We start from the raw sequence: 25,468 nt of genomic DNA, 5'->3' as shown, positions 1-25,468 counted from the left end.
ACTCCCATAAGATATAAGGTTCATTTGTCTTAGTCAAAGGCTAGTTTAATGCTTTCAAAGCTGAAGGCGGTTTCCACCATTAGTCTGCAAACTACTTCCAGCTGGTTCACTCAACAGTGTATTAACATCGCACAGTAAGCAGCAAACAGCTTTTGTCTTGAATGCATCCAGATAGACTCTTCTGAGGCTCAGTGTGGTGGTATTATCTGGCTTAAAAGCATAAAATGTATGCTTGTGATGGAAAGTGATGGAAAACTTACATATGGAAAGGATACTAGCCAGTAGCAACACCCATTACATCTGTTTTACTTTAACCTGATCTCTTTAGTATTATAAATAATGTTGTCATGCATCCATCAAATCATAAATTCTGAGCTAAACTGATAGGTGTTTCATGGAAAAATGTGTTCATAAGGGGGAAAAAACTTCAAACTGAGAATAACATAGACAAAGGAAGTTAAACTATCCCTAGAATGTTGTATTATATGTCTAAATATGTGTAGGCATGCAAATGTGTGTGTGCAACATATATAAAAATACACAGAAACTATTAGCAGTTAGTAAAGGTAATAGCCTGTTTTCCTTCCACAATTTTCTATCTTAGCTTCTCCCGGTCACTAAATTTTAATCTAATGGCCTGTTTAGCATGTGGGATTGCATGGCCATCATCAGGTAAATAACAGTTAAGGATGCTTTCTTTTATACTTTAGTTGTAGTACAGATTATATTAATTTGTGTACTTGCACGCATATGGTAAAATAAAGTGAAAAAGGAGAAGAAGAAAACCATATCCTTCCAGCGAATTATACAATGTTAGAAATTATGTAAAAATGAATTGTGTACATTTCTAGGATCCTAGAGGAAGTTTATAACAAAGCCTCTGCCAGCTCTCAAGATGGATTAAATTGTTGCCTTGGAGGCCAATTTTGGCAAAGCAATACTTGAAAAAAATTACTTACCACATAGGTAAATGAATTAACAATGAATTTCTTGGGTCCTCTCATGGAAGGAAAAAAAAAATAAAAAATCCAAATACCCCTGTTCTTACAGTGTTAATGAAGCTAAATTTTACCTTGCTTGAGTAGGCACACACCCTGAATCCCTGGGAGGAAAAGCCTTGAAGTATTATGTTTCTGTTGGTACAACTCCCTTCCTGTTGCTATTAATAGCTCTGAATATGTAAAGTCTTTAGAAATCAAACTAAAGAGACAGATATTGGCCATTGCCTTCAATTGTTTTAAAAACATTGATTATTTTATTCATATTTTATAATAAGTTTCCTTGACAGATATCTTTCAATACTAGAGAGGTTTTTAAAACACAGCATAGGCTCTGCTTTCTCTTCTACACTGGAGGAATTATATGCACATGTGTATAAACTATATGCACAATGGAGCCAATCTATAAATACTATTTAGCTAAATATGATTCACCTTGCCCCCATTTTCTAAAATCACACTGTGAAATTTGTCAGTCTGGTTGTTCTTTAGTAAGTTAAACATGTTTATGTAGCTTATTTCATGTTCCCAGACTCTTGTCAGTACTTGGCCTTGTGTACATTGGAAGTGTTTTATGAAATTCTGAATGTGGGAGGTTTCCAAAGCAATTTTCACTGTGTTGTTTCTCAGTTAAAGATTACACTTCTGTGAATTGTTTAATTTAAGTTTAAGTACTGTGGTGATACTGAATGTGAGATTCTTAACAGAGTGTGTTCAGGTGCTTGAATAATAATGATAATTGTGTGTGTGTGTTTTTGTAAACTGAAATAAATGAAACCACAATTTGAAATACTCAGGGTCACAGCCTTAAACATGTTGTGGAATGCATTGATTGCAACCTAGCATTTTCCAGTTGCTGCAGATATGCATGTCTAAGAATAGTGCAGAGATCTAAATCCTACCCAGCCAACTGTGTGGGGAATTTTTAGCAGGGCTCTGAAAACTAGCTTTAGTTATGTAGTTTAGTTGGTTTAATTAAGTGAAACCAAATATCCCATGACCAAGGCCAATCCTGTGGAAAGTAACAAAACCCAGACGGCTATGTTGCTGTCCATAGTAATATAAACTGGATAACATATTCTTCTGATTTTTGTTTGCCAAAACATTTGGAGAACACAAAGAGAACAGTAAACAGTGGTGGTTGTGACTAACATGCTTCAGAAGGACAGCAGAGCAAAGCTAGGGCCTTGCAGATATTTTTGTGAATACTTCACGTTGACAAGAGCTGTGTTCAGAGCACAAGTGCTGCTGGTGGAAACGCTGAACATGCAGATGACTTGCTCTAGAAAGCAAAGCTGACATAGGAATCCCTTAGGGGAGAGCCTTTCTTCTGCATCTGAGGGAGACAGGTGGTAGTGAAGCCATTCAGCAAGTACCTCTAATGACCAATATTTGCTGAAGAGTGGAAGCTGTGCAGGTTACAACAACTGATTCCCATCTCCTGAGGCATGGGCAGAACTCTGCTCCCCTGGGAAGCTGCCTAACCAGCCTGTGCCTGTAGCGAGGTCTACCTTGAATACCGGAGCTTGGGTGTTCTGCAAGACTGGATTAACCTTGTCTGATGGCTCTCAGCAAGGCAAGGAGGAATTACTGTTTTCTCCACCCACACTTCCAGACATGTTTTCCTGCCACTTTCCTTCCTCTGGCTAGTCTGTGAATGCACTGAATTTGCTATCACAAATTCAGGATTGGAAAATAATTCGGAAAATGCTGTTAGGAAAATAATTAAACAAAACAAAATACTTAAACCCCAAATTCATGAACGTCTGCTTTGCCAGTGAGTCGAATAGGCTTGCTGAGAGATTAGAGGAACAGTAGCACTAGTGGGTAAGAGGGAGCGGGATTCTGGCTGGAGATGAACAGGGAGAGGGGAAGGATGGAGGAAATGTGGTTCTTTGCAGCAGTGAGTGACTGGATGAACGCCGACATCTTGCAAGCCTCAGGCCTGCCTCACCACAGTGTTCCAGCGTCTGAGACCTCTTACATTGACGGTTATAATAAGCATGTACGCTTAGCTATTTATCTGAAACTTGAAACTCCTGTGAAAACATGATGACTTCAGACTCTGGCAATCCTTCCTGTGCTTTCTGATATTCACTGTCCTGTGCTGTGGGTGGGCAAAAAATATCTCCATGCGATGTGTTTTGTGTAAGCCCTTCCAAGTATTAGTGGGAAAAAACATACGATTATACAAAATGTTACTGTTAGCAAGGCTGATATATTATTTATTGTAGATAACTCTTTTTGCAAATGTGGGCCTATTTTCTTCAGTGAGGCAGACTTTTTTTTTTTTTTTTTTTTTCCTTATGAGGTTTGTTATTTGGTAGCTGAGTTTGGTAACTTGTCAGTCATTCAGCCTGTTAACTCCAGCTGTCCCCTGTTTGTTTGCAGTGCTAGTAGGTCATCTGAATAACACAGTGATTCTGATTGAATGGCTGGAGCTTACCAAGTGGAATACCGAGTGATGCAGTGCAAGGAGCTGAAGCTGACTAGTCATCCGGATGTCTGGGAGAGTATGTCACCATCTTAGATTTTTTGTCAGTGAAATATTTAACTTTTGCTTCTCATAGCACCCTGTTTAGTTAACCCCTTATCTCAGAGTGATGACTATTAAATAGGACCAATAAAAAAATCTTAGTTTAACATGGAATATAGGGAATGGGAATATAATTCCTATATTATTCTCTTAAGATTTATTTTGATTGTCAGAATTTTAGACCTGTTTCATGGCTATATTTTCTTAGCAGAAAGATGTTATGTTCCTTCTTTTCACTTAAATCTGAACTGGATCATCTAAGTAATATTATACTGCTTGCTTGGTAGTTATTTAGGGTAAAATTACTTGAGAAGTCTGAATAGACACTGCTTGGTGTTCAGAAGAGGCATCCCGCTTCTTTCTCTCTCTTTTTCTCCTGGACATGCATTCCCACAGCTTATTTAGCTAATTTAGCTATCTGCTCACTAAGCTGGCAGGGAACTAACCAAGCAAAAAAGAAGTGGCTGTTGCTGAGCTAGCAAGTAATATCATTGCCCAGAGAAGTCTGATAAGTGCCAAAATATGGTAAAGGAAGATGGTAGAGGGTGGAACTGTTTGGCTACTGGAAAATGCAAAGGAGGGGGAAAACAGGGAAAGAGGAGGGAGGAGTGTGAAGAAAAGGAACTGGTGGTAAGCTGTTAGATAAGTTTCATTGTTATATGTAAATTTATCTTTAGAGACTATTTAATACAATGTGCGAAACCACTTTTTTTTTTTTTTTGGAGGTCTTTCAAATGCTTTTGGCAGATCAAAGGTTAATATTTTATTATAGCTCATGAATAATGCAAGCAATAATCTGGCTGCAGGATGTATGAAATAATCTTTTGAAGAATATAAAGGCTCTTTTGCTGTTGTATCTTCTCAGCTATGATCAAGTTCTTTACTGACTGACATCAGGAAAGTTGAGCTAATGTGCAGCTCACAGCACTTCCGAATTAGATGTGATTTGTGAAGGGTGTCTTCATATATTTCTCATTGGTCTAGCAAGCAGGATCTTTGGTTGGATAGAAGATCTTGTCCAAATGTATCTGAAGGCTGATGGCCTGCAAAGTCTGCAGATGGATGCTATTTTAACCATCTACAGCTTTTAGCAAAACATTTTTAATTTTGAAAATATGACTACTGCATTTTGCCTGTAGGTGAAATGACTTCTGGAATGGGTTTTGAGGCATACAGTTAATCTGGGAAAGAGGCTTGTCAGGTAATTTCTCCCTTTACAGAGTATTATAATAGCTTAAATAAATAAATAAAGATGATCTAGACAGATTTAATTGGTCTGTACTCTTATTTATTTTGGCTAATTCAGCTCAGGATTTTAATCAGAAGTTGTCATAACTGTTGCATAGATTTATTGCTGAGTTGTTTAATGTGGTGGTTTAGAAATTGAAGAGCTGAAGTTAGATAGATTAAACAACTTCAATAACATCAGTTTAGACTTCCAGCTAGCAGAGAGGTACTTTTGGGGACCTAATGATATATCTGAAGGAAATGACAGCTTAAATGTAGCAGAGGGACCTTAGCTCTCCTTAGTCCCAAGAAATGTCCTACATCAAGGTCATATTATTCTGAAGTTATTCTTTCTACCAGTATGAGTGCATGGAATTTATTTCATTTCACAGTTTCATTTAATGTGTTGATCACCTCTAGAGAACTTCATGCTTATTAATCACATAGTCATGTATTACATTGTCTCTCAGCCCTTCACTCATTCACTCATTTCATAATTCTGTAAGTATCTTGAAGTATTGGCAAACTGTAATTTCAGTTTCCTGTTTTGAATATTGATTGTAACAAAACAGTTGGAATAATAATAATAATAATAAAAAAACAACTTTATTTATTTATTTATTTATTTATTTATTTATTTTTTAAGAGTACCATGCTACCAACACAAGTTAAGTAACTTTTGCAGTTAAATGATGTCTTGAGGAATACCTGTTCTTGACAGAGGCAGCAAATGGCTTTGTATTCATTTGCCCCCAGAGAACTTCAGAAAAAAGTTCCTCTTACTGGCAGAGCTGATTACTGAATTTCTGAAGCTAGGTTAACGAGAATAACAACAGAACTTTTACATTTTGTGCAAATTCTTAAGATGTGCAATATAGATTGGAAAACGAACAATTTCTGTACATTATGACCAAACACTTAACTATGCTTAGCTATGTTTGGCAACGTTCAGACAGCAATCTGGAGACTTGTCCTGAAAAACATGTGAAGGTGTGTGTTGCGGATTTTCAGAGCAGTGTGAGTGCCACGTGCTTGCACCAACTGCGTTGGCAAGGGCTGAGCTAATGCTGCCTGTTGTGTGATACCATATGCAAAATAGCAATTATAATTGATGATGCTGGTAGTAGAATGGATCTGTTCAATGGCTCCTGATAGGGGATTGAAAATAAATCTTCTTCTGAGTCCTAATTCCTTTGACTGCAGCCTTTTGCCTTAATTGCCTTATTATTGTGGCAGCTTTAGCAAAACTGACAGCAACACTTGCTGTCACGTGGTACTTTCACCAAACTGACATTCTGTTTTCCAAAAAAAACCACACTCAGCCTCCTCCTCCCACTTAGACATTCTCCTAATACTCGGTCTTTCTCCTATCCTTTATTAATCCTATAAACCCTGAGCAAATCTGTCTACCTCTGTCAGTGTTTGGTGAGGAAGGTCCTGTTCTCCAGGGTGCCAGGTCTCAGTGTGAACAGTCTGCACTGACAGGCTGCTAACAAACCTGACCACAGCTTGAATCCCTTGCTTTAAGTGTCCCTGACCTAAGAAATTGTGAAATCCTTAGAGCAGCTTTAAGCACTCAGGACATTCTGAAAATATTCCTTGCATCCCTGTCCCTTGGGTTGTCTTGTCAATAATGGCTGTATAATGCTTGTGGTGTAGGACTCTGAGTAAAATTAAATGCCAGTTTTGAAAGCTACATGAATAATACAAGAATAGATATACAGGACAGACTTTGAAAGCTCGTAAGCATGGCTGAAGCAATGAGGATTTTATTCTCACACAGTGCTTTCAAAAGAGAGTTTTGAATCAACAGAACATCTTGACTGAATTCTTCTTGTTTCTCTTCTAGAATATTACTTTAAATTCTCCAATCAACATTTCCTTTGAAGTAGCAATTCTCTTATGGTTTTCTAATTCCTGTAGGTAAATGCTATCTGTAGTACAGCTTGTCAAAAATAATTTTTATGAATGAGAAATATACTAGAGCCTAAGGCAAATCCTCCTGTGCTAAATCAGTACTTTCAGATCTGCTTTATTTTTTTTTTACACAGTCCTATCTTCACCCTGTGAATGAATCCTACAATATCATTATTCAGATTAACCTCTTAGATCTAGTTTTGCTTTTAATTTTCTTATTTGACCTTTTGAGTGATTGGCAAGCAAACTTTGGTCTGGTTTAAAGAAACACTCCTAGCTATTGAGACAACAAACGCCTACTCTAATTTAGTTACTTCTAGTTCCTAGATATGCTCAGTTACAGGCATGAAAGTGGGATAAGAATTATTTTGATTCTTTGGTTTATACATCTTTGATTATTCAATTATTTTGCCATTTAGTCTTTCTGAATTAGTGGATCCTCGTCAGTAATGAAAAGGTTTACAGCAACTCATAAACAAGGTGCCATGTCTTTTCAAGTGAATGTGGGATTCAAAATAAAGAGTTTCAGACCTACCATGCATTCTCATTTATCTGTAGATTAAGTTGTTAGTCTGCCTGGGTTAATGTCATTGTTTTAAAAGTTTACAGAAAATCTCTGATGGCATCCACCTCCAATCTACTTAATTACAAAGCAGTTGTCTAATCAGGCTTTTTTTTCTCTCTCTTTTTTCTTTTTTTAATTTTAAAATTCTGTTTTGAAAGTATAATATTAAGAATAATACATTGTGTAGGAACAGCTGAAGATCTCTATTTCTCTATTCCCCTTTGGAATTCTGCATATCATGAAAATTCTTAATTATAAATGTTTTGTAGTTTTCCTCTAAGCTTAAATGATGCAAATATACTTTTGCAGTGGCCCACTGTGCAATTGAGAAGTGACAAACTGCTGCATTTTTTCTTTAGTTCTAAGGAACTGAATCTTAATTTTTTTCTTGACTTGCAATTATGATAATTCAAACCCAGTACAGCTAAGTGCTAAAACAACAGGACAGTATTCAATGATTGAGATTTGTATGTGCTATTATGCAGTAGGAAGACTATATACATTAAATCAAATTATAAGAAGTGGCCTTTTGTACTCTTCATTTTTTTAATCCATGGCACCTTTTAAAAACAGAAACTAAATGAAAGCAAATGAATCTGAAACCATCTGATTCAGCTGTTGATATCTTCCTATATAGGTATCTTGATCAAACAATTCTTAGTTTAGGATTAATATACTGACTGGGAAAATAATGCTGTTGCAAATTCTTCTTTGTTCCATTCAATAATAATAATAATAAATGCTAGCAATTTACAACTTATCTTCATTGTCTTAGAAAAGCAATAGAAACTTCTAATGGAGAAGGAAAGAATAAGTTGACAGCATTTTGAAGAAGAGTTGATTTTTTATTTTTTTTTTAATTTTTTTTCCCCTCAGCACCATGAAGGATCAAAATGTCTTCATAGTGTGGCAGTAAATGAAAAATGAGTAATGCTACACAGGAAAGAGGTGGTTTATACATCTACTACATCATATTAAAGCTTGACAAAGTTTCTAGTGGCTTCTGACGGACTATGTTACTTTCATACTGAATTCCTGTGGTATTTGAAGAGAGTAATAGCCTCTTTCACAAAGTCTTAAAGCCTTGGCTGTGATTTCTTTCCTTTGCAGATATCATTTGCTCTTGAATGGAGAGGAATAATTTTATCTTTGCCATTCCCTAGTACAATAAGTAGAAATGCAGTCTTTCACAAAAGTTACTGATGTAAACTGTAGCATATAGTATAGCTTAAAATTCTTCAGTGAAATGTATAATGGTATTAGAAGAGATAAATAGTTTAGCCCAGATAATTTTTGGCTTGTTAGCCTAACAACTGTTCCAGGGAAAATGTTGAGTAGGCTGATACAAGGTCTAATAATGCATTAAAGGAAGGTGATATAGTGAGTACCAATAAATCGAAAATATTTCATCACATTCATTTGATGCTTCTTCTGGGAAATCTAATAGAGTTGTATTGTTTCCATTGATGTCTTCATTAAGAACCAAACTTAAAAAAAGTCAACTCAAGAACACAAGGGTTGTTGTTGTTGTTTTTTAAAAAAAGCAAAGACTACAGTTCACTGTCATGGGGTGATCTGGAACATTAGCAGACTGTTTTTCACAACCAACATTCATTTTAATATTCTCATGTGCAGGGTCATGTTTAGGAAGGATGAAATTTGTAAGATTAAGGCACTATCCTGAACATTTCTGATGCTGAAGAGATGTTGGGAGTTGTGTTGGATAATCAGATGAATAGATGAATATTAACTCTGATAGCAAGCCCGTAGCTAAAATGGATAATGTGATCCTAGGACATCCAAGTAGTGTTCAAGAGTAGGTCTAAAGAGATTTAAACTTATTCTGTGTTTGTGAATGAGTGCAACTGCTATGGGGAATAGATTACCCAATTCTGCTACCAGTGTTTCAAGAAGGATGCTAAAGTCTGACTGGAATGTTAAAAGAAGAATGATAGAAAGATTTAATAGGTAGAAACCATGTTCTGCAAAATGAGTTCAAGTTCTTCAAAAATACTTTATAAGAAAATTGATGATAAAGGATTTCCTACTTTAGCAAAATGATAATGAAATTCAGTGACAGGATATTGAAAGTTAAGATTTCAGCACACTAGGAGAGATTTTTAACAGGGATTTGAAGCAGTTAATGCAACAAGTTCTGAGTGCAATCTCTATTGCTGCACTGCTGCAGACTTTATAAAAAAAAAAAAAAAAAAGGAAAAAACAAGCAGTTCCTTGGCTTTATAATCAAGGAACCATAATGTTTGTGGAGTGGCTAAAGGAAAATTATGAAACATATAACAAAAACTGACAAATTGCTTAGCATGCTTAGGAAAATGACAAATTAGATGATAATAAAAATGGCTTAAAAGGTCAGCCAAACTTATCAGTACAATCCAATACTGTTTCAGCCTTTACATATCAAAAATCCCTGACACGGAACTGGTATTCTCATGTGCCCAGCAATTCTGCCACTCCAGCTATCAGAAATGCTCTTTGCTCTTCCACAGTTTTTCTAGAGCAGTTTTCAGGTTCTGGGAACACCTAAGCTTTCCTGAGAGTCACAGACACCACCTTCTGGTTTTAATGAAACATTTCCTTGATTTTCTTTGAAGATAAAGCTGTTATAGGGACTGACAGACAAAAGTAAGAGTGCAGGTAGGAGCAGAACTTTTCTATTGAATTAAATTTATTTAAGACTTGTACCTAAACAATACACTTATACCTTAAACTAAGTCTGACTTGTATTTAAACAACATACTTATTAATTTCTTCATCTATCACTTTTTTGCAGTTAGTGTTAGATGAATGAAGACAAGTAAAATTATTCAAGATACTTGAAGCAAATGTCTTAATGTATGATTGAAAACACTATTTACAGAACAATTTAAATTATTTCTTATGAATATTTTTCATTTATTTCTGACTTTTCACATTGTCATTAAAAAAAATAATTAGCACATCAGAATTTGCTATTTGTCATAGGGAGGTGGTATTTTTGGCACTTAGGTGAGAGTATTATAGTATCTACAGTCCTACTGTACTGGTTACAGACCATATTTACAGAACGTGCTTGTTGTGACAGCTACTGAATTCACTTGCTTCCTTCAAGCCTGTACATTGTAAGCTGTCTTTTATAAAATGGAACCATTTTTTTTTCAAATGTGAACTGGATTTGCCAGTTTGGTGGTATTAGTAATGAAATGGAAGTGCAAAGACTGTGTGTCTCTTCACTGTCGTATCACAAACCTAGCTGAAGCTCAGTAGTTTGGATGAGAACTGAATTATTCAGAATCTAGGTGAAATGACAGTTGCTTATTTGGTAAAATAAACATCAAAAACAATCCCTTTAAAATGCCTTTTCTTAGCTTACAGGTGCAACTGACTGTAGCAGTAATGGTATATTGCTGAAATTGAACTACTAAAATACAGGCCAGGCCAGAGAATTGAAACAGCTGCTTGATTCCCACTGAACACCCTGGAAGTCTTAAGCAAGTTCTTGCTGGTATGAGGGGCTGATGTTTCAAAGGGTGCGTCTTTTATTTTATTTCTGTTGCAATACGCTGTTGTGTCTTTCTGGTCTCCATAATTTAGCTTCTCATGAATTATTTTGGATGGCACAGACCCAGTAGCAGGCTAACAGACCATAGTCTTTATTAGCAAATGCCGTTTGCCCTTGAGCTGTCTCTTATGCTAATCTTTTTATGATATCACCATTCTTTTTTCAGGAGTAACTGCATTTGCTAAATGCAACTTGCCCCTGTCAATATGCCAAGGGAAGGTCTTGTCATGTGATTTAGTACCTCTCAAAAAATGTCTCAGTGTGGCTTGGCTGACTTAATTCTTTGCATACTGAGACTGTAGTGGGCTGACTGTCTTCACAGGGGGCTATAGTTCAGATCTTGTCTTAGTGCCCTTCTAAATCAGCAACCGGACATCTTATGTATTAGCAGACGATGGTGCTTGGTTTGGTATTTGGCATTTTTCACCCCAAGAGGCTGGAGGTTGAGCCAGGTGTTGCCACAGCATTTCTCCTCAGTCACAGCTTGTGCAAGAGCCCCTGGCTGTTTTGATATGGAGCAGAAGATGCAACCAGTAAGCAGGACTTTGCTAAATCCTGAGTCTCCTTGTACTCAGGGTTGCCTTAGGAGTCAGCCTGACGGCATGATGAGAAATTATCTGGGAGGAACAGCACTTCCCACTTGGCAGAAGCATCATCTATGTTACATTGCAGCAGTATCACTGCCTCAGTTTAGTCGCTGTGACAAGTATGTTTGCTGCAGCAGACACAACTGCTTTTTACAAATTCATTGCATGTGTGTGGCAGGTTCAGCACACTGGGGGCAGATTTTCAAGATGGCTGTCAACTCCTGTGATGCTTAGAGGCTGTTTTCTGAAGACCAGGGGTAGTGAGCTCTGAACAGAGAGGATTGTAGAAACTCTGCCTCTGACAGCAGTGGGTAAAGTCTCTTTCTGTGTGCAGCAAATATCTATTCATGTAAGCAGCAACCACAAATTCTGTTGGTTTCAGAGGAGTTAATTGGATTATGAAAAGAAAATTGTGACTTGTCAATTTCTGAGCTTCTAGTCAGGTATTTAATTCCTTCTGCCTTCATAAATGGTACTCAGTGATAATTATTACGTGGTGTATATACAGCACAAGACACATGATATTGAGCAGAAGAGATAATAACACCTCTTAGATGCCTTCACATAGTGTATACCTATGTATGCATTTAAAATCCACAAATTCCTCCTACACACATCTCTATTAATACCTTCTCCTTCATCCAGAGTACTGACCATTGGCAGAACACAGTCTGTACAGAGTCTTTTCAAAGCAGCAGAGCATATTGTGTTCCAGTTATATTAGATGTTTTATAAACACTTGGGCTGGCAATGGTGTCTGAAGTGAACTTATACAGCAAGAAAATAAAAGGGGCTTTCATAAAGGCTTGGCTTTGAATCTGTGATGCTTTGCATGCCCCACCTTTTCTGATAATGTTAGAGACCTTATCTATACTGGGCAAAGTGTGCTGTTAGAAAACATGTATTTAATCTACTTTAAATAACATAATATGATTCAATGCTTAGTGACCAAAGATCACCAGGAGATAGCTGGACTTAGCAACTTCCACTCCCTTTGCTTTAGCTATAACTAGATAATTCATTTTAAAACTAGGCAACTTCATTTTCAGTTCTATTTCATGTCAATGACTAACTTATAAATCTTCCTTAACACCTCTGGAAACATTCAAATAAATCATGCTTGAACTTCTGGAACAGATTTTATTGTTAAGGTGAACTCAAGAATGCAAAACAAGGAAGAGATTGTGAGAACCAGAAATCATGGTGAACACTAGGAAGAAGTTGGCTGATATTTGAGAAAATAAGTTGCTGAAGAAGCAGTGTTTGCGATCCATAGTTTGGTGTTTTGTCTGGCTAACAGCAGGTACATAATAGTAGCTTGAAAAGTCTTTGATCAGCAGTTCAGTTCCCACGCTGGTAATGAGTCAGGGCTTGCTCAGCTGATACCTCATTCTGACAAATAAATTGAGTTACAGGATGGGCATAGAGCAGGAGTTGGTGTGGCATCAGTAAGAATGATAAAGTAACTCCACCAACCATTGTTTGTAGGGAAGAGCATGGAAAGGGTAACCAATAGCACATCTATTATTGTTCAGCTAGAGCACTTTCAAAAAAAAAAAAAAAAAAGGAAAAAAGAAAAGGAAGTATAGAAAGTGGCCTTGCTTCAAGGGTGAACCTGCCAGGTCTTGTAGATGTTGGCTGTCTCAATGGGATGAGTAGATTCTACATGTTTTGTCAGATCCTAGCAAGGTATGTACTGCCTATGAAGAGAGCTGGGAGCCGGTTTGTGTTCTGACAGGTAAAGGTAGGATAACACAGTAGTTTAAATATGGAAACAACATAATGATGCAGTTGTCAGGCTGCATGAAACTTGGTGAGAACAGAAAAACACTGCTTGAGCTGGGATTTTAATGTAAGAGTTCTTCCTCTTCTGAGGTCCTGACATGATAATGGTTCTTTCTGAGTGTATTAGCACACAAAACACATGCCTTGTGTTTTTGTACTGGATGAAACTGATTATGCTAAGGAGGTGGTCATATGTTCTTGTATACCATGGCTCTAAGAGCCACATGAGTGCTAACACACAGTTCAGTTACTGATTCTGATCTTTCCAGCCTGCAGTATAGCGAAATTAGTATTAACAATTCAAGGTAGCTAGGACTTAATTATATGGAATCTGATCCTCATTATATAGAGCCTGATCCTCTATGTCTAATCACTGGTTCAGATCTAGCATAACTCCCCCAAATCTGGTGTGTAACCTTGACAGAGAAGCTTCATGTTTGTGTGAGTGTGAATAATGCACAGTCAGGCTTTCTATTTGTGAGTAGCTGTGGGTGCTGTTGACTGCCATGAGGTTCCAAAGAGCTTTAGTCCACTGAGTTACTGCACAGTTTGCTCTTGCAGGGGAAAAAAAGTAGCTTTAATTATTTAGAGAGATCAAATTAATTAAAGAAGGGTGTGACAGTGCAATTTAATTTCTCTTCTTTATAACATCCCCTGGGATACTGCAAGCTTGGGCGGCAGGAGGGGCCAGTTAAACAGCTTAGCATCTCACCTGCACTGAGGGAGCCAGCCAAAGGAACGCTATTCTTGTAATGCTCAAACCTGACTGAGCTAGAAGTAATTTTCAGTGGCACACAGAAAGGTAGGTTTTAGCTCATTCATAGTCTCCTGGGGATGGTTTTCTAAGAGAACTTTTCTTACAGGTATCTTTCTAAAGCCACACACGCCATCTTTATCCCCCAGCATTGACTTTGTAAGCAAGATTGAGTACCGTTGTCTGTTACTTTGATAGATGCTAGGAATAATAAACAACCTGGATCTATCCTCTACCTGTGAGCCCTTGAAAAGCTCCCTGTAGATGGGAAATATTACTTTTTAGTGCAGTTCAATTCTCACATCAAAGAAGGTCTTTTCTGTGTACCCTGTAAACCTCTTTGAAAGAACACATTTGTTTTGAAAGAAAAATTCCTGAACATCAACCAAAAATCTCACTTGGCAGATGAACTATGCTCATTTTTGCATGGATTACTTTGCATGCTCCAAAATATCATCCATTCATTATTAGTTTAAGCATCACTAAAGTACAATTCTCAAGTAATATGTTTCTAGATACAGTTTAGATTTAATTTCACTATGTAAAACTGCATCCTGGTATATAAGTAGTGACTAGAAAAGTTTCTCATTTCTCAGTCCCATTATAAGGAATGTCTCTTATGGAATTTGTTGATTCTTTTTGGACTCCAGTGAGCAATTCCATGGCATGGTGATCTCAATGGTGCAGGTGGCAAAGAGCATCCAGAAATAAAGCATTTGTAGCTCAAAACATGCAATTACAAGCTATGTCTGGGCAGATTCAGGGTCAAGCTTGCTGCTTATAGACAGAGAACCTTTATGGGAGGTGGCAGCTAAGGATTATGTTTATAGAGGAATATATTTGGCTCTGCTCAAATACAACACAAACTGCATTAATGTGCTTCACTACATTGAATTACTCTACAGTGCAATTAGGACTATCTGCCAAGCAGTTTTTTGGAAAAGAGACATTTCTAACAGAAGCATATGGCCAAATGATAGTCAAGAAACACATCAGCCTGGGTATTCTTTAGTCAACTGAGAGCTCCATCCTTACTGTGTTAGGGGAGAAAGAAATAAGATTATTCTGGCATCTCTGAAGTCTTTCAGCTTTAATTTTTTGGCTAGTCAGCTATTACCAAAACTGGACCAAATTAATTCTTTGGGTACCTTTGAAGTCAGAAAAGTTATAGTTGTATTAAGACCCAAGCTTCTTTGTATACTGGTTGTTCTGAATCTTGCAGAAGAATGCTCTTTTGAGAGCTTTTCTTTAATTGCATGTAGTGTTTAGTATTCATTGTTCATCATGAGTCACCCTGCTGTCTGCTCAGACGTTGTATTTGCAAAGAGTTCTTTTTGCCTTTTCTCAATTATAAGTGAAAAATGATTTTTTTTTTTTCTTCTGCATCTGATAATGCTTGATACTTTGACTTAGACATGTTATAATTCCAAAAGGACTGACTCACAACCAAGAACAAGTTGAAAATACTTGTCTTTCCGACCTATGTAACAAATACTTAACTTCAAGTACTTGCTTTCAGTGGGAGGTTATTGCTCTGAAACTCTGATGGACAAACCCAAGCTTGGAGAAAAACATTTACTAGTTTTCCCACTTTGTTTTTTCAAATAACTGTTCCTATACTTTCCAGCTTGCTGTTTCCTCAGCTAACATTGCCAACATGAGCTGTTTCCAGACTAATGGAAACTTCCTTCTGAATGAAGCAAGTTGTACTATTTGAAAATGGAAAACATTTGTAATCTTTATATACAAAGAAATAAGATCTTACCATAAATATAGAAGCAAAGCACTGTTCGTTCCCAGATTTCAAATGTGTTTGAAATAGCTGTGAGCTGGAAAAACATTTGGGAATGTGACGGAAGATGGGTATTCTAAACATCTATTCATGAAATGGAGAAGGTTATTCTCTTATTTTGCTTCTTGAGCCTTTTATTCCCACAGGACATGGCCTTTTGAAAAAGGAAAAGTGGCCAACAGGAAAGAAAGGCATTTAAGGAAGAAGCACAACTGTAGCCTGAGTTGTTGGCTTGATTTTATCACATTCTAGATAGAGGAATGGAAGATGAATGGATTCACGCCCAAATTCCACTGCTGTCGTCAGCAGAAACTTTAGAACTGGGCACAGGGGCCACGTGTCCACTTCCATGTGGAGCAGTTAAAGTGCAAGGATCTCTGAGTCTGTGTCCTGATGTACTGTTGGTACATCAGTTGGTTGATCCTGTTCAATGAATGTGAGTGGTTAAGTATTGTGGATGCAACCACAGTGCCAGAGATGTCTGTAACTTACCTAAAGAGAGGCGTCATGTAATTTTTGGGACAGGGATTCATGGCAGTACAAATCTGGCCTCTTTTTTTTTTTTTTTTTTTTGTTCTTTCCTCAGCATTTTCAGACCTCCCAAACCAGCACGATTGCTATCTTCGTTATTTTTCTGAAATCTGCAGCCAGACCATGGCACAAGGACATAATTAAGGACATAAAATGCTGATCTCTTGAGTGATTTCTCAGATGGATCTAGTGTATAGAATAACTTCATAGTTAAAGCAATTTTGCAGATTTAGAAATGCCCAGCTAGAAAATATAGAAGGTAAGAAAAAAAGCTACAAGTAGACATATAAAAATGTCCTAACTTTGTGTAACAAGCTTTAGATAGACCAGATTTCATAGTTAAATATTAAGATATAATGATCTCCCTGTTTTTAAAGCCAGAGTAGTAAATGGAAATATCAACAGAGTGAATTGCTTGTCATTCTTTTATGGTTGTATATCACAAAGGGAACCATGCTTTTCTGTAACTTTCATGTGGCAACTTCCAGAAAAGAAAAGGTAAAGAAACCAACACAAAGTCTGTACTTTTTCTCTTCAGGAAGGTTTATATACCTTTATTTGCATATATGTATAGACTATGTAATTGCTAGAAATACTTGCTTTTTGGGAATACTGAGTGACCAGTCACATTCCACTTGATATCTGTCCCCTGGCAGAGATTTTGAGAACTTTGGTTCTACCTATTTTTTCTCATAAAAACATTAGCTAGAAGGTCAGGCAAGTGCTTTGTCAATGATCCCTCCAAAGTCTTTTCTGTATTTGTTAATTGCTTGAAAATTGCTATCGTGTGCTCATTTCAGGGATTTTATTACAGACCAAAGGTAAGAATAGTGTTATAAAATAAACCAGGAAAAATTTCACCTCTTTTTCCATGACTGAATTTGTCCAGAGGTCTGCATTGAATTTTTTATTCAATGTATAGTTTGTCCAAAGTAGAAAATGACACATGAATTTTAAGAACTAAGCCACTATCATAGCAACACTGAGTTTTAATTAATTTATAACACAATGAATCCATAATCAAATACTTCTGAACTTGTTTGCACTGTTCTACTCTCCTTAAATATCGAACTAATATCTTTATCATCTGTTAAACATGAGATTTTCCTCTGCTGGGAATATTCCTTATCAGAGCTGGGTAATCTTTCTGTTGCAATATTTCTCATTCAACAGATGAAATTGAATGACTGTTGAACCTTCCAAGGTAGTGGCTAATAGGTAGGTGCTACCCATTAAAGGTTTCCCTTTCATACTTAGCAGTTGCTATATAGCATTTGGGAAACTTGATTCTTGTAATCTATTTAGTATTCAATATGGATATACGTGTGGTATATATGGGGGTGCAGGGGCAGGAGTTAAATAGAATGGTGTTGTCTGTAGTGGAAGCAAAAGAAACCTGTCTAAAAGGATAAGTGAAAGTTCATTGGTATATGTATAAAGCTATAGGTATAACAAGTCTGTAACTACACCTTTGTGGTGTTTGCTAGGAATCACGTTGTTCACAGCTTGATATGAAAATGTATAGTGCTGGAGAATCTGACACTGCATTTCCATGCCAAATTGTGAATTCTCCCTGGAATTCCAAAACTTGAAGTGTCTTTAAACAAATAGAAGAAGCTCTCTTGAATCTTTGGTAATGAGAGCATTTTATGCATACCGGTTTACTCTGATTCAAATGCCTCCATGAAGTTACTCTGTTTTGTTACAGAAAATATCACCTGGAAACAGTTGAATAGGTGTTGGGCAATGAATCCTGCTCTGCAGCACTGCTGGAAATTGTGTGCACTGATAGATCATAGTCAAACAGGTTATTATGACTGTCACTGAGTCAGTCCAGGCTTCCCTCCAACACCCAGCCTTCCTACCCACCCTTGAACACTTCTACCTTCAGATTTCATGTCATGACCTTTTATGCCTTTTCTTTGCTGTTTCCAAATACTTATATTAGTGAAATGATACAGAGTCCTGCTGATCTGTGTGCAGATGAACTTTGCTGTCAGCTGTGTAGCCAGCTGGGACTGATTTATATAAGTCCTAGCCTGAAGGTATTACGGACAGCACCAGGCAATCACATCTGGTGCTTGCTATCTATCTTTTGCTCTATATATCCATATTCTCTGCACTTGTGAAAGTCCCACCAAGAATCCCTATGTAGTAAATGTCACTGATATGACAGTAGCAGTTAAACCCTTTGGGAGCTCCAAAATGAAAATAAATCCCTCAGAAGTGTATTGCTAAAGTCTTTCATGGCAATGGACATTTTCAGTGTACTGCTGGAGTTTGGTGTGTGGAATATCTTCCCTTTGTGATCCCTCTGAGCATCCCCACTATGATATGAAACTAGCGTGATTTGATTTTGTGTCATATTTTAAGTACTGTGGTTTATACAACAATCCATTTATTTTAGGGGACAAGTCTGACTAATGATTTTATGGTGATAAGGTGTGAATATCACTACCCATGGAAGATGATTGTAGATGTAATTAAAAAACAAATTAAAAAATTCTGATGCAAATCAGAACAGGAATAGCACTAGATCACTGCTGAAAAACTGGAAAACCTTTATGTTCATCCAGTTCCTGAATTGTTGGGGGGGCGGTTACCATGACTCTTCAGCCAACAGGAACACACAAACACTGCAACAACTTCAGGCATCCTTTATTGAGGAAAAAGACAATAGATGTCAATTGCAGTTTGTTGGACGTTGGATTTATTTTAATTTTATAAATGCGTGATATTTTTAAAACCATAGTGAAAATCTTCACTATGTGTTCACTTAGATCTGCTTAATACTTCTCACAGAAAGTTAACAAAGCAGTCCTCTGTTGTGGTGGACACATCAAGATTAAACTAAGTATGTACCAATGCTGATTAGGAGTTTGTGGGAGAGTGCAATTCACTCAATTCCACATGCAAATTTCATAATTTACCATAGATTTAAGCTGCAGATTTTAGATCGCCAATGCAGTGGAGCCAGTGGAGATGGGCATCTCCAGAGGGAGGGCACTTCCACCATTAATGGCTCTGGAAGTGTCTGACTCCCTCTGCTGAGTACAGAGCCTCTCTGCTGCACTGCTTTTCTTGACAAAAAAATGTTCTTGATTCTTTATTTGAAAAAAATCCAGATTAAAAAAAAAGTTTAATATGTAGGCAAATCAAAGTCTACAGACTTTGCAAATATATTAAATGAATATTTTAACATGAACAGAAACATTTATGTTGCATTTTGATGTTAACGTATATTCTTTATCCCCCCTAATGTGAACAGTCAATAGATATAACACAATTGGATTGCTGTCTACTGTTAAATCTAGAAAAAATGAAATGCCATCCTGAAAAGGAGCCAAGCTGGATCCCTGTCTGCTATCTCTTTGCCAGTCCTGTGCAGTCCAGCACTGGTGCTTCTGACAAAGACCTATCAGCCTCACAATAGGCAGATATGGAATAATCCACCCTTTTGCCTTCTCTCAGGGGTCTGATCTGTAGCATTTAATGATTGTTTGGAATTCTGAAACATTATTCTCCCATGTGCCTGGTGACAGGAAGAGGGGGAATGGGCTAAAGTTGTGCCTGAGGTGTTTTAGGTTGGATATTAGGAAGAACTTCTTTACTGAAAGGGTTGTGAGGCATTGGAATGGGCTGCCCAGGGAAGTGGTTGAGTCACCATCCCTGAAGGTCTTTAAAAGACATTTAGATGTAGAGTTTAGGGATATGGTTTAGTGGAGGACTGGTTAGTGTTAGGTCAGAGGTTGGACTCGATGATCTCGGTCTCTTCCAACCTAGACAATTCTGTGAATTCTGTGAAATTACATAATTCTTACATAAAGCTGATATCTTAATTATACTTAATTCTGGAAATAACTACTTAATCCTTTTCTTAAAGATGTTTCAACATCTTCCTATGGCAACAGGTTGTATAGTTTAATTAGACGGCAAGTGTAGAAGTCTTGTAAGATAATGCTAACATCAGTTTCTTTAGCAAATATTGCTGTGTAAGTGTAATTACAACTAATTTGGGGTTTAACAAAGTACGCTAGTAATTAACACTTTGTTTATCAGCTTCGATTTTCTTTCTCATCATTGCATCTGTTTACCTAGTGTGCTTGGATCTCTTTGTGTAATAATTTCAGTTTTTGTTATGCTGTGTGTGTGGTGTGTTGATTGATAACAGAACTGAGATTCTACAGGTCTAAGTAGATATAATCCATCATAATCTACAGAGGAACATTCATTAAATTTGTATGTAAGCATATTAGGGGAAAAAACCACAAACTGTGTGTATTATTTAAATGAAATAATAAACACTAACAGCTATAGTTAAATTAACAACACAGAAAAACACACATGGGAGAAATTAGTTAATTTCTAAACCACTTTATAATGTATCTGCTTATTTCTATAAAACATATAAATATCTCTAGCAAAACTATTAATATTATTTGCCTTCCGCAAAATAGACAAAAATAACTAAGCATAATTTTCTTCCCTGAGAGACCACACTGTTCCTTCTCTATTTAAGATCACACTCTAATAAAGTTTAACGTCAGACAGAAGCAGGTTTAGAACAGCTGTATGAAATTTAACTCCATTTCATCATTCCCTTGTCCTTTCTTTGTCACCTCTCTTTCCATCCTCTCTCTCCTTGTCTCCCAAAACTGGTTACAGTCATGGTCACACACACATTTTAAAATTTTAGTTCAGTTCTAACTCTGAAATAAATGTTCATCTATTATGAACTAGCACAAATACATTGAAAGTATTTTGGATAAATCTAAAGTTCTCTGTCCTGTCCTCACACATCTGAAGGTATAAGAACTCAAAATCCAAACTCACGCCATAATTGTTGATGTATGAACTAGGAATTAGATTTTTTTAGTAAGAAAGAGAAAAGCAGAATAAAAAGAAGAATCAAAACACTAGGGAAGGGCAGATTTTGATAGTCGTATTTCCTAAGAGCAGTATACAGCCTCAATATGTTTTAAGAAGTTGGGACCTTACCTTTTGTGTCTTTGATGTTCGGAAACAGAAGCATCAGCTTGCATTTTGATGTCACATTTATCGCTACCACGTTACAAACAACAAGATGATAGAGGGCTGAAAGAACTACAGGCTGGGGTGATAAATCCGTTTGATGCTGTTTTCCTGTGTTTTATTCATGCACACTTCCAGGTGAAGTATGACCTTCTTCTGTGGAATTAAGAAAAGCAGATGGAAAAATATATTTTAGAAATCCCTGTGCTGGGTCTAAGAAATACTTGCTGAAGATATTTCCTCTAACAAATCAGTTTATTATCTAAGAGACCTTGTTGAGGTCCTTGCCCGTTATAGTCTAGTAAATATTTAACTCACTATATGAGACTTGGGTATGCATGATTTGTAAGTGGGTGTAGCTCTTACTTTGGCATTTATTATGGCCCTTTGTTCTAGACAAATCCTAGCTAAATTAGTGGGTAAGGTAAAGATGATGATGACTTACTGTAGTTGCTGGACTGATAAAATTGCTAGGCAGATGATAAAGGTTGCTTTGAACATAAGTGATAAACTTTCATATCATAAACTATTTAAAAATGTAATAAACATGTTGAAAGTCTGCAGGAAAAATCACAGCAAATCCATTCTAATATTGAACTTCCGTGATCAAGAATGCTAAATTTTCTTGCAGATAGGATGAATATGCTACACTGGATGTGGAATAAATATGTTTTGTTTCATGCGAAGTTGCTCTAAAGACATATTAAAGATAAGTTTCTTAGACTGGAAAATCAGGAGAAGCTGCTTCTCTAAACAGATATGTCAGAAATAAGGAGATAAGGAAGCAGGCTGCTTGGGAACCGATCAGAAAGGAGAGCGGCCTCTGCTACCTGCAGTAGAAGTTTCAGGGGCAGCAAGCCTGCAGTGTAAAGTTCTGAACTCCAGAGAAAGACAGGGTCTTTTTAATTTTTTCCATATTCTTCTTAATTTGTGTTCCTATCATTTAGATAAGTAAACTTAGATGAAATGGAAAATATAATGTTGTAGCTGTTCTTTCTACATTTGGTTAAGGTAAACTTATGAAAATCCCATGTTTCTCATATATACATGTATATTGCTCCAGTTATTTGTCTTCAGGAGATGATAATAAAAAAAAGTTAAAGACTAGTGAGGAAATAATTTTAAAGGAGACCAAAAAATATATATATATTCACAGAACCTTGTATATCAACTGCTGTATGCAAGATTAGCATCTTTAGGTTGCACCGGAACCCCAGTGCTATTTTCAGAGCGCATCCTTTAGAAAGCCTTGTTCACGTTACAATCTTCCCAGACTGCCTGTGGTGCATCTGGCTGTAGCGTGGCTTTTATCTGGGTAAAATCGCTTTCGAGCGTCTCGCTTCCGAGGTCTGATGAGGTGAAGTCTCCCTCTCGCGGGCTGCCGCCGGCATTGCGACCTTGGTGGCGGGGCCCCCGCCCCGGGGGGCGCCTTGCGGGCAGCCGGCTGGGCTGCTGAACCCCCCCGCGGCAGCTTGTAGGGCAAGCTGAGCCCTAATTCGCTGCAAACTTTGTGCGTCTTGCTTGGACAGAAGCAGTACCGCTTATTTTTGAGTATTTTTCTCTTACATCTGTTTTGATGATCTCTAAAAACACGCACACAGGATTGTTATTTCAGCATTATTCTGTCAGCATTTAAATCAGGTATCAGACGTGTAACTATGATGTTATAACCGTATAATTTATATGCATTCCCTGTAATACATTTAATAAAGCCTCACACCATGCCATGTTCCAGGGTTACTACAAAAACTTACTTCTGGTCTCTTTGAGGTGCTTATGTCAAATGGGGGTAAACTAATCCCTGAATGGTAATGTTGGTGTTTTAGTAACAATTATGCACAGTAACTGAAAGCAATACTTGAATCTTAGTTTGTTTTTACTCTGAATCCTTTAATCTTTTACTATACCTAAATTGGAAATAATCAAATTTGAAAGCTTGGAATTTGGAGGCCTATGGCAAGATGAAGTAGAAGCACGTAGAGGGTACGGTAAAATGCCTTCAGATCTGCCATGGCCAAATCGCTGTCACAACATTTCTATGGCACCTTTGTATGGACAGAACAGGAGCAAACAATAAGAAGCATAGTGAAGTCAGAGGACATCAGGAAGATGAATTAAGTGTACAGAAAAAGTGATTGTTGGTAAAAAGCAGATTGGGAGCGTAACAAATATATCTAAATATTCAGAAGAGGCTGAATGAAACAGGGAGGTACCAGCCTGAATGGTAAGAAAACCTCCCTTGCCTTATGAAATATTTCTTGTTTATTCATGAAGGCATTGCCTGAATCTGTATGATGCAAAAGACAGGAACATGCATTCAGTACTCTGCAGGTTTTATTTTGCACAGACATGCAAAAATATGTGCAGATGTACATTGAGAACCATAACGTATGTTGGCTTTACTTTATATTGAGACTTTTGTCTTCATATAAGTGTCTGTAGATCAAAATTATCTTCCTATTGTTTTTAAACTTTGCTTTTCTGAAGAGATAATTTTGTTCCCAGAACTGCTACATAATATTATAGATGTGATAATTTCTTAATGACTTTCTTCTGAGTCTTGTAGATACTGAATTTTAACCCAAAACAGCTTTAAAGAAAAAACAAACACAAACCAACACCAACAGGAGAAACAAACAAACAAAACAAAAACCCACCACATCTTTTCCTTGTCTGTTAAGAGATCATCTTTTTTACTGTTGCTCAGTTTAACTAGAAGAGAAAAGCAGTAGAGTGATAGGATGGTATATGAACAGCTTAGGACAGCTGATGTGTTTATGCTTCATTAAGTTTTGTCCAGCTGGACAGATCAGAGAGGTAATCGCCAAGTATGTAAAGTCTCAACTTTTTTCATAGTTATCATAAGGCATCACCGAATTCAGTCAAGAGCTGTGCACATATTTAGACTTCCTTAAACTTGGGGTATTTTATGGGAATGTTGAAATGCAAATGTACAGCCTGACTTGTGGTCTATACAGATTTGAAAATATTACCCTTGATCATTAAGTTACAATCCACTCAAATAGATAAAAATTGTTTCATTTGGCACTAGATAGCTTTTCAGATTACTATTCTTGGAAGTAATTGGTTGAATATATTGCTCAATTTTTTATTGTATGGAAGCGACTCACCCTCACTGTGTCATATCCTATGTGACGTTTTCATACAAGAAATACTGCTGAACTTTCATCTGAAATGCTGATGCACCTCTCTGAATTGGATTTATGGCTTTAGAAATCAGGGCCCAGATTTTTAAAATCTGTTGCCTGCTTTTTAAGTGTGTAAATGTTTCCAAAGAAATATATAGAATTGTTAAAGTTTTCCAGCCTCCTGCACAGTTCTGGAATGATTCCTTCTAGCAGAGGTGGCATTTGTCTCTGTGGTTTTGGGATGCCTTGTGGAAATGTCTAATAGTGTGTTTGGAGATTTATTTTTATTTTTTTTTTTGTTTGTTTTTCTTCTTTGTAAGCTTACACACACTAATGGAGTCTTCTCTATTTTAGGAGGGAAAGAGAAAGGAAATCACTTCTTTGCCAAAGTATAAGGTTTAACTGAATACACAGCAGATTGGTCAGTGTTGGGGTCCTGCTTTGCCTAAAGCAGAGAAGCTGGAATCAGCTGCTTTTGGGTTCAAATATCCTCAGAATCAGGGTGTTTCCCAGGTTCTGATCTGGAGCTTAACTTTAGGTTTTCCCCTCCCCAGAAAGTAGGGGAGTGGAGAGAGATGCAAAAAGACGCTTGTCAGCAAGCAACAGGGAGATGACAGAACTGAGTGTTCCCTCCTTATGTCATATAAATATCCATCTCTAGAATCTTCTGGGACCCATTTTCATTTCCAGTTTCTTTCTTACCTTCCCAAAAACTTCCTCCAAAAAGGAAGTGGTAGGGGCTGACCTTCAAATGTCATGTTTCTTCACGTGGTATCTTTGTTGAGAAAGGCTAGTGAGAGTAAATGAAAAATAAACTGCAGTAATGATGAACTAATGCAGTCCTAATGGAATACACCTAGACTGACTGCAATTAAATGCCATGGCAGCATAGCAAGTTTCTGTAGTTTAATGAGATAAGCAAAATAACTGGCCTTTATGTCATGCTATTAATAGGCTGTACTTGATTAAATTAGAACAGAAGCAGTTTGCAGACTGAGGCAGGTATCCTGTGGAAACACTGAGTTGAATGTCAGTGA

General features: G+C 37.0%; 2 protein-coding genes across 4 annotated transcripts in view; one reads left to right on the top strand and one right to left on the bottom strand.

Moving 5' to 3' along the window:
- Window positions 1–21,549, bottom strand: part of PALMD (palmdelphin) — a 52,040-nt gene extending 30,491 nt beyond the window's left edge. The window contains exon 1 of one of the 2 annotated variants that reach the window (XM_084527283.1): window positions 21,250–21,549. In XM_084527283.1, coding sequence (XP_084383409.1) covers window positions 21,250–21,293 — 44 coding nt within the window. In that variant the 5' untranslated portion in view covers window positions 21,294–21,549. Of the gene's footprint in view, window positions 1–959; window positions 979–21,249 lie in introns of those variants that run through there. The other variant, XM_084527284.1, reaches the window with a different exon arrangement.
- PLPPR5 (phospholipid phosphatase related 5) overlaps window positions 3,390–25,468 on the top strand; it is a 286,848-nt gene continuing 264,769 nt past the window's right edge. The window contains exon 1 of one of the 2 annotated variants that reach the window (XM_084527296.1): window positions 3,390–3,511. In XM_084527296.1, the coding sequence (XP_084383422.1) occupies window positions 3,500–3,511 (12 nt within the window). In that variant the 5' untranslated portion in view covers window positions 3,390–3,499. The remainder of the gene's footprint in view (window positions 3,512–25,468) is intronic. The other variant, XM_084527290.1, reaches the window with a different exon arrangement.

The sequence above is a fragment of the Aythya ferina genome (assembly GCF_964211825.1).
Source record: "Aythya ferina genome assembly, chromosome: 8".
Lineage (NCBI taxonomy): Eukaryota > Metazoa > Chordata > Aves > Anseriformes > Anatidae > Aythya > Aythya ferina.
Note: the sequence above shows the minus strand (reverse complement) of the source record. Positions and strands in the feature narration are given on the sequence as shown.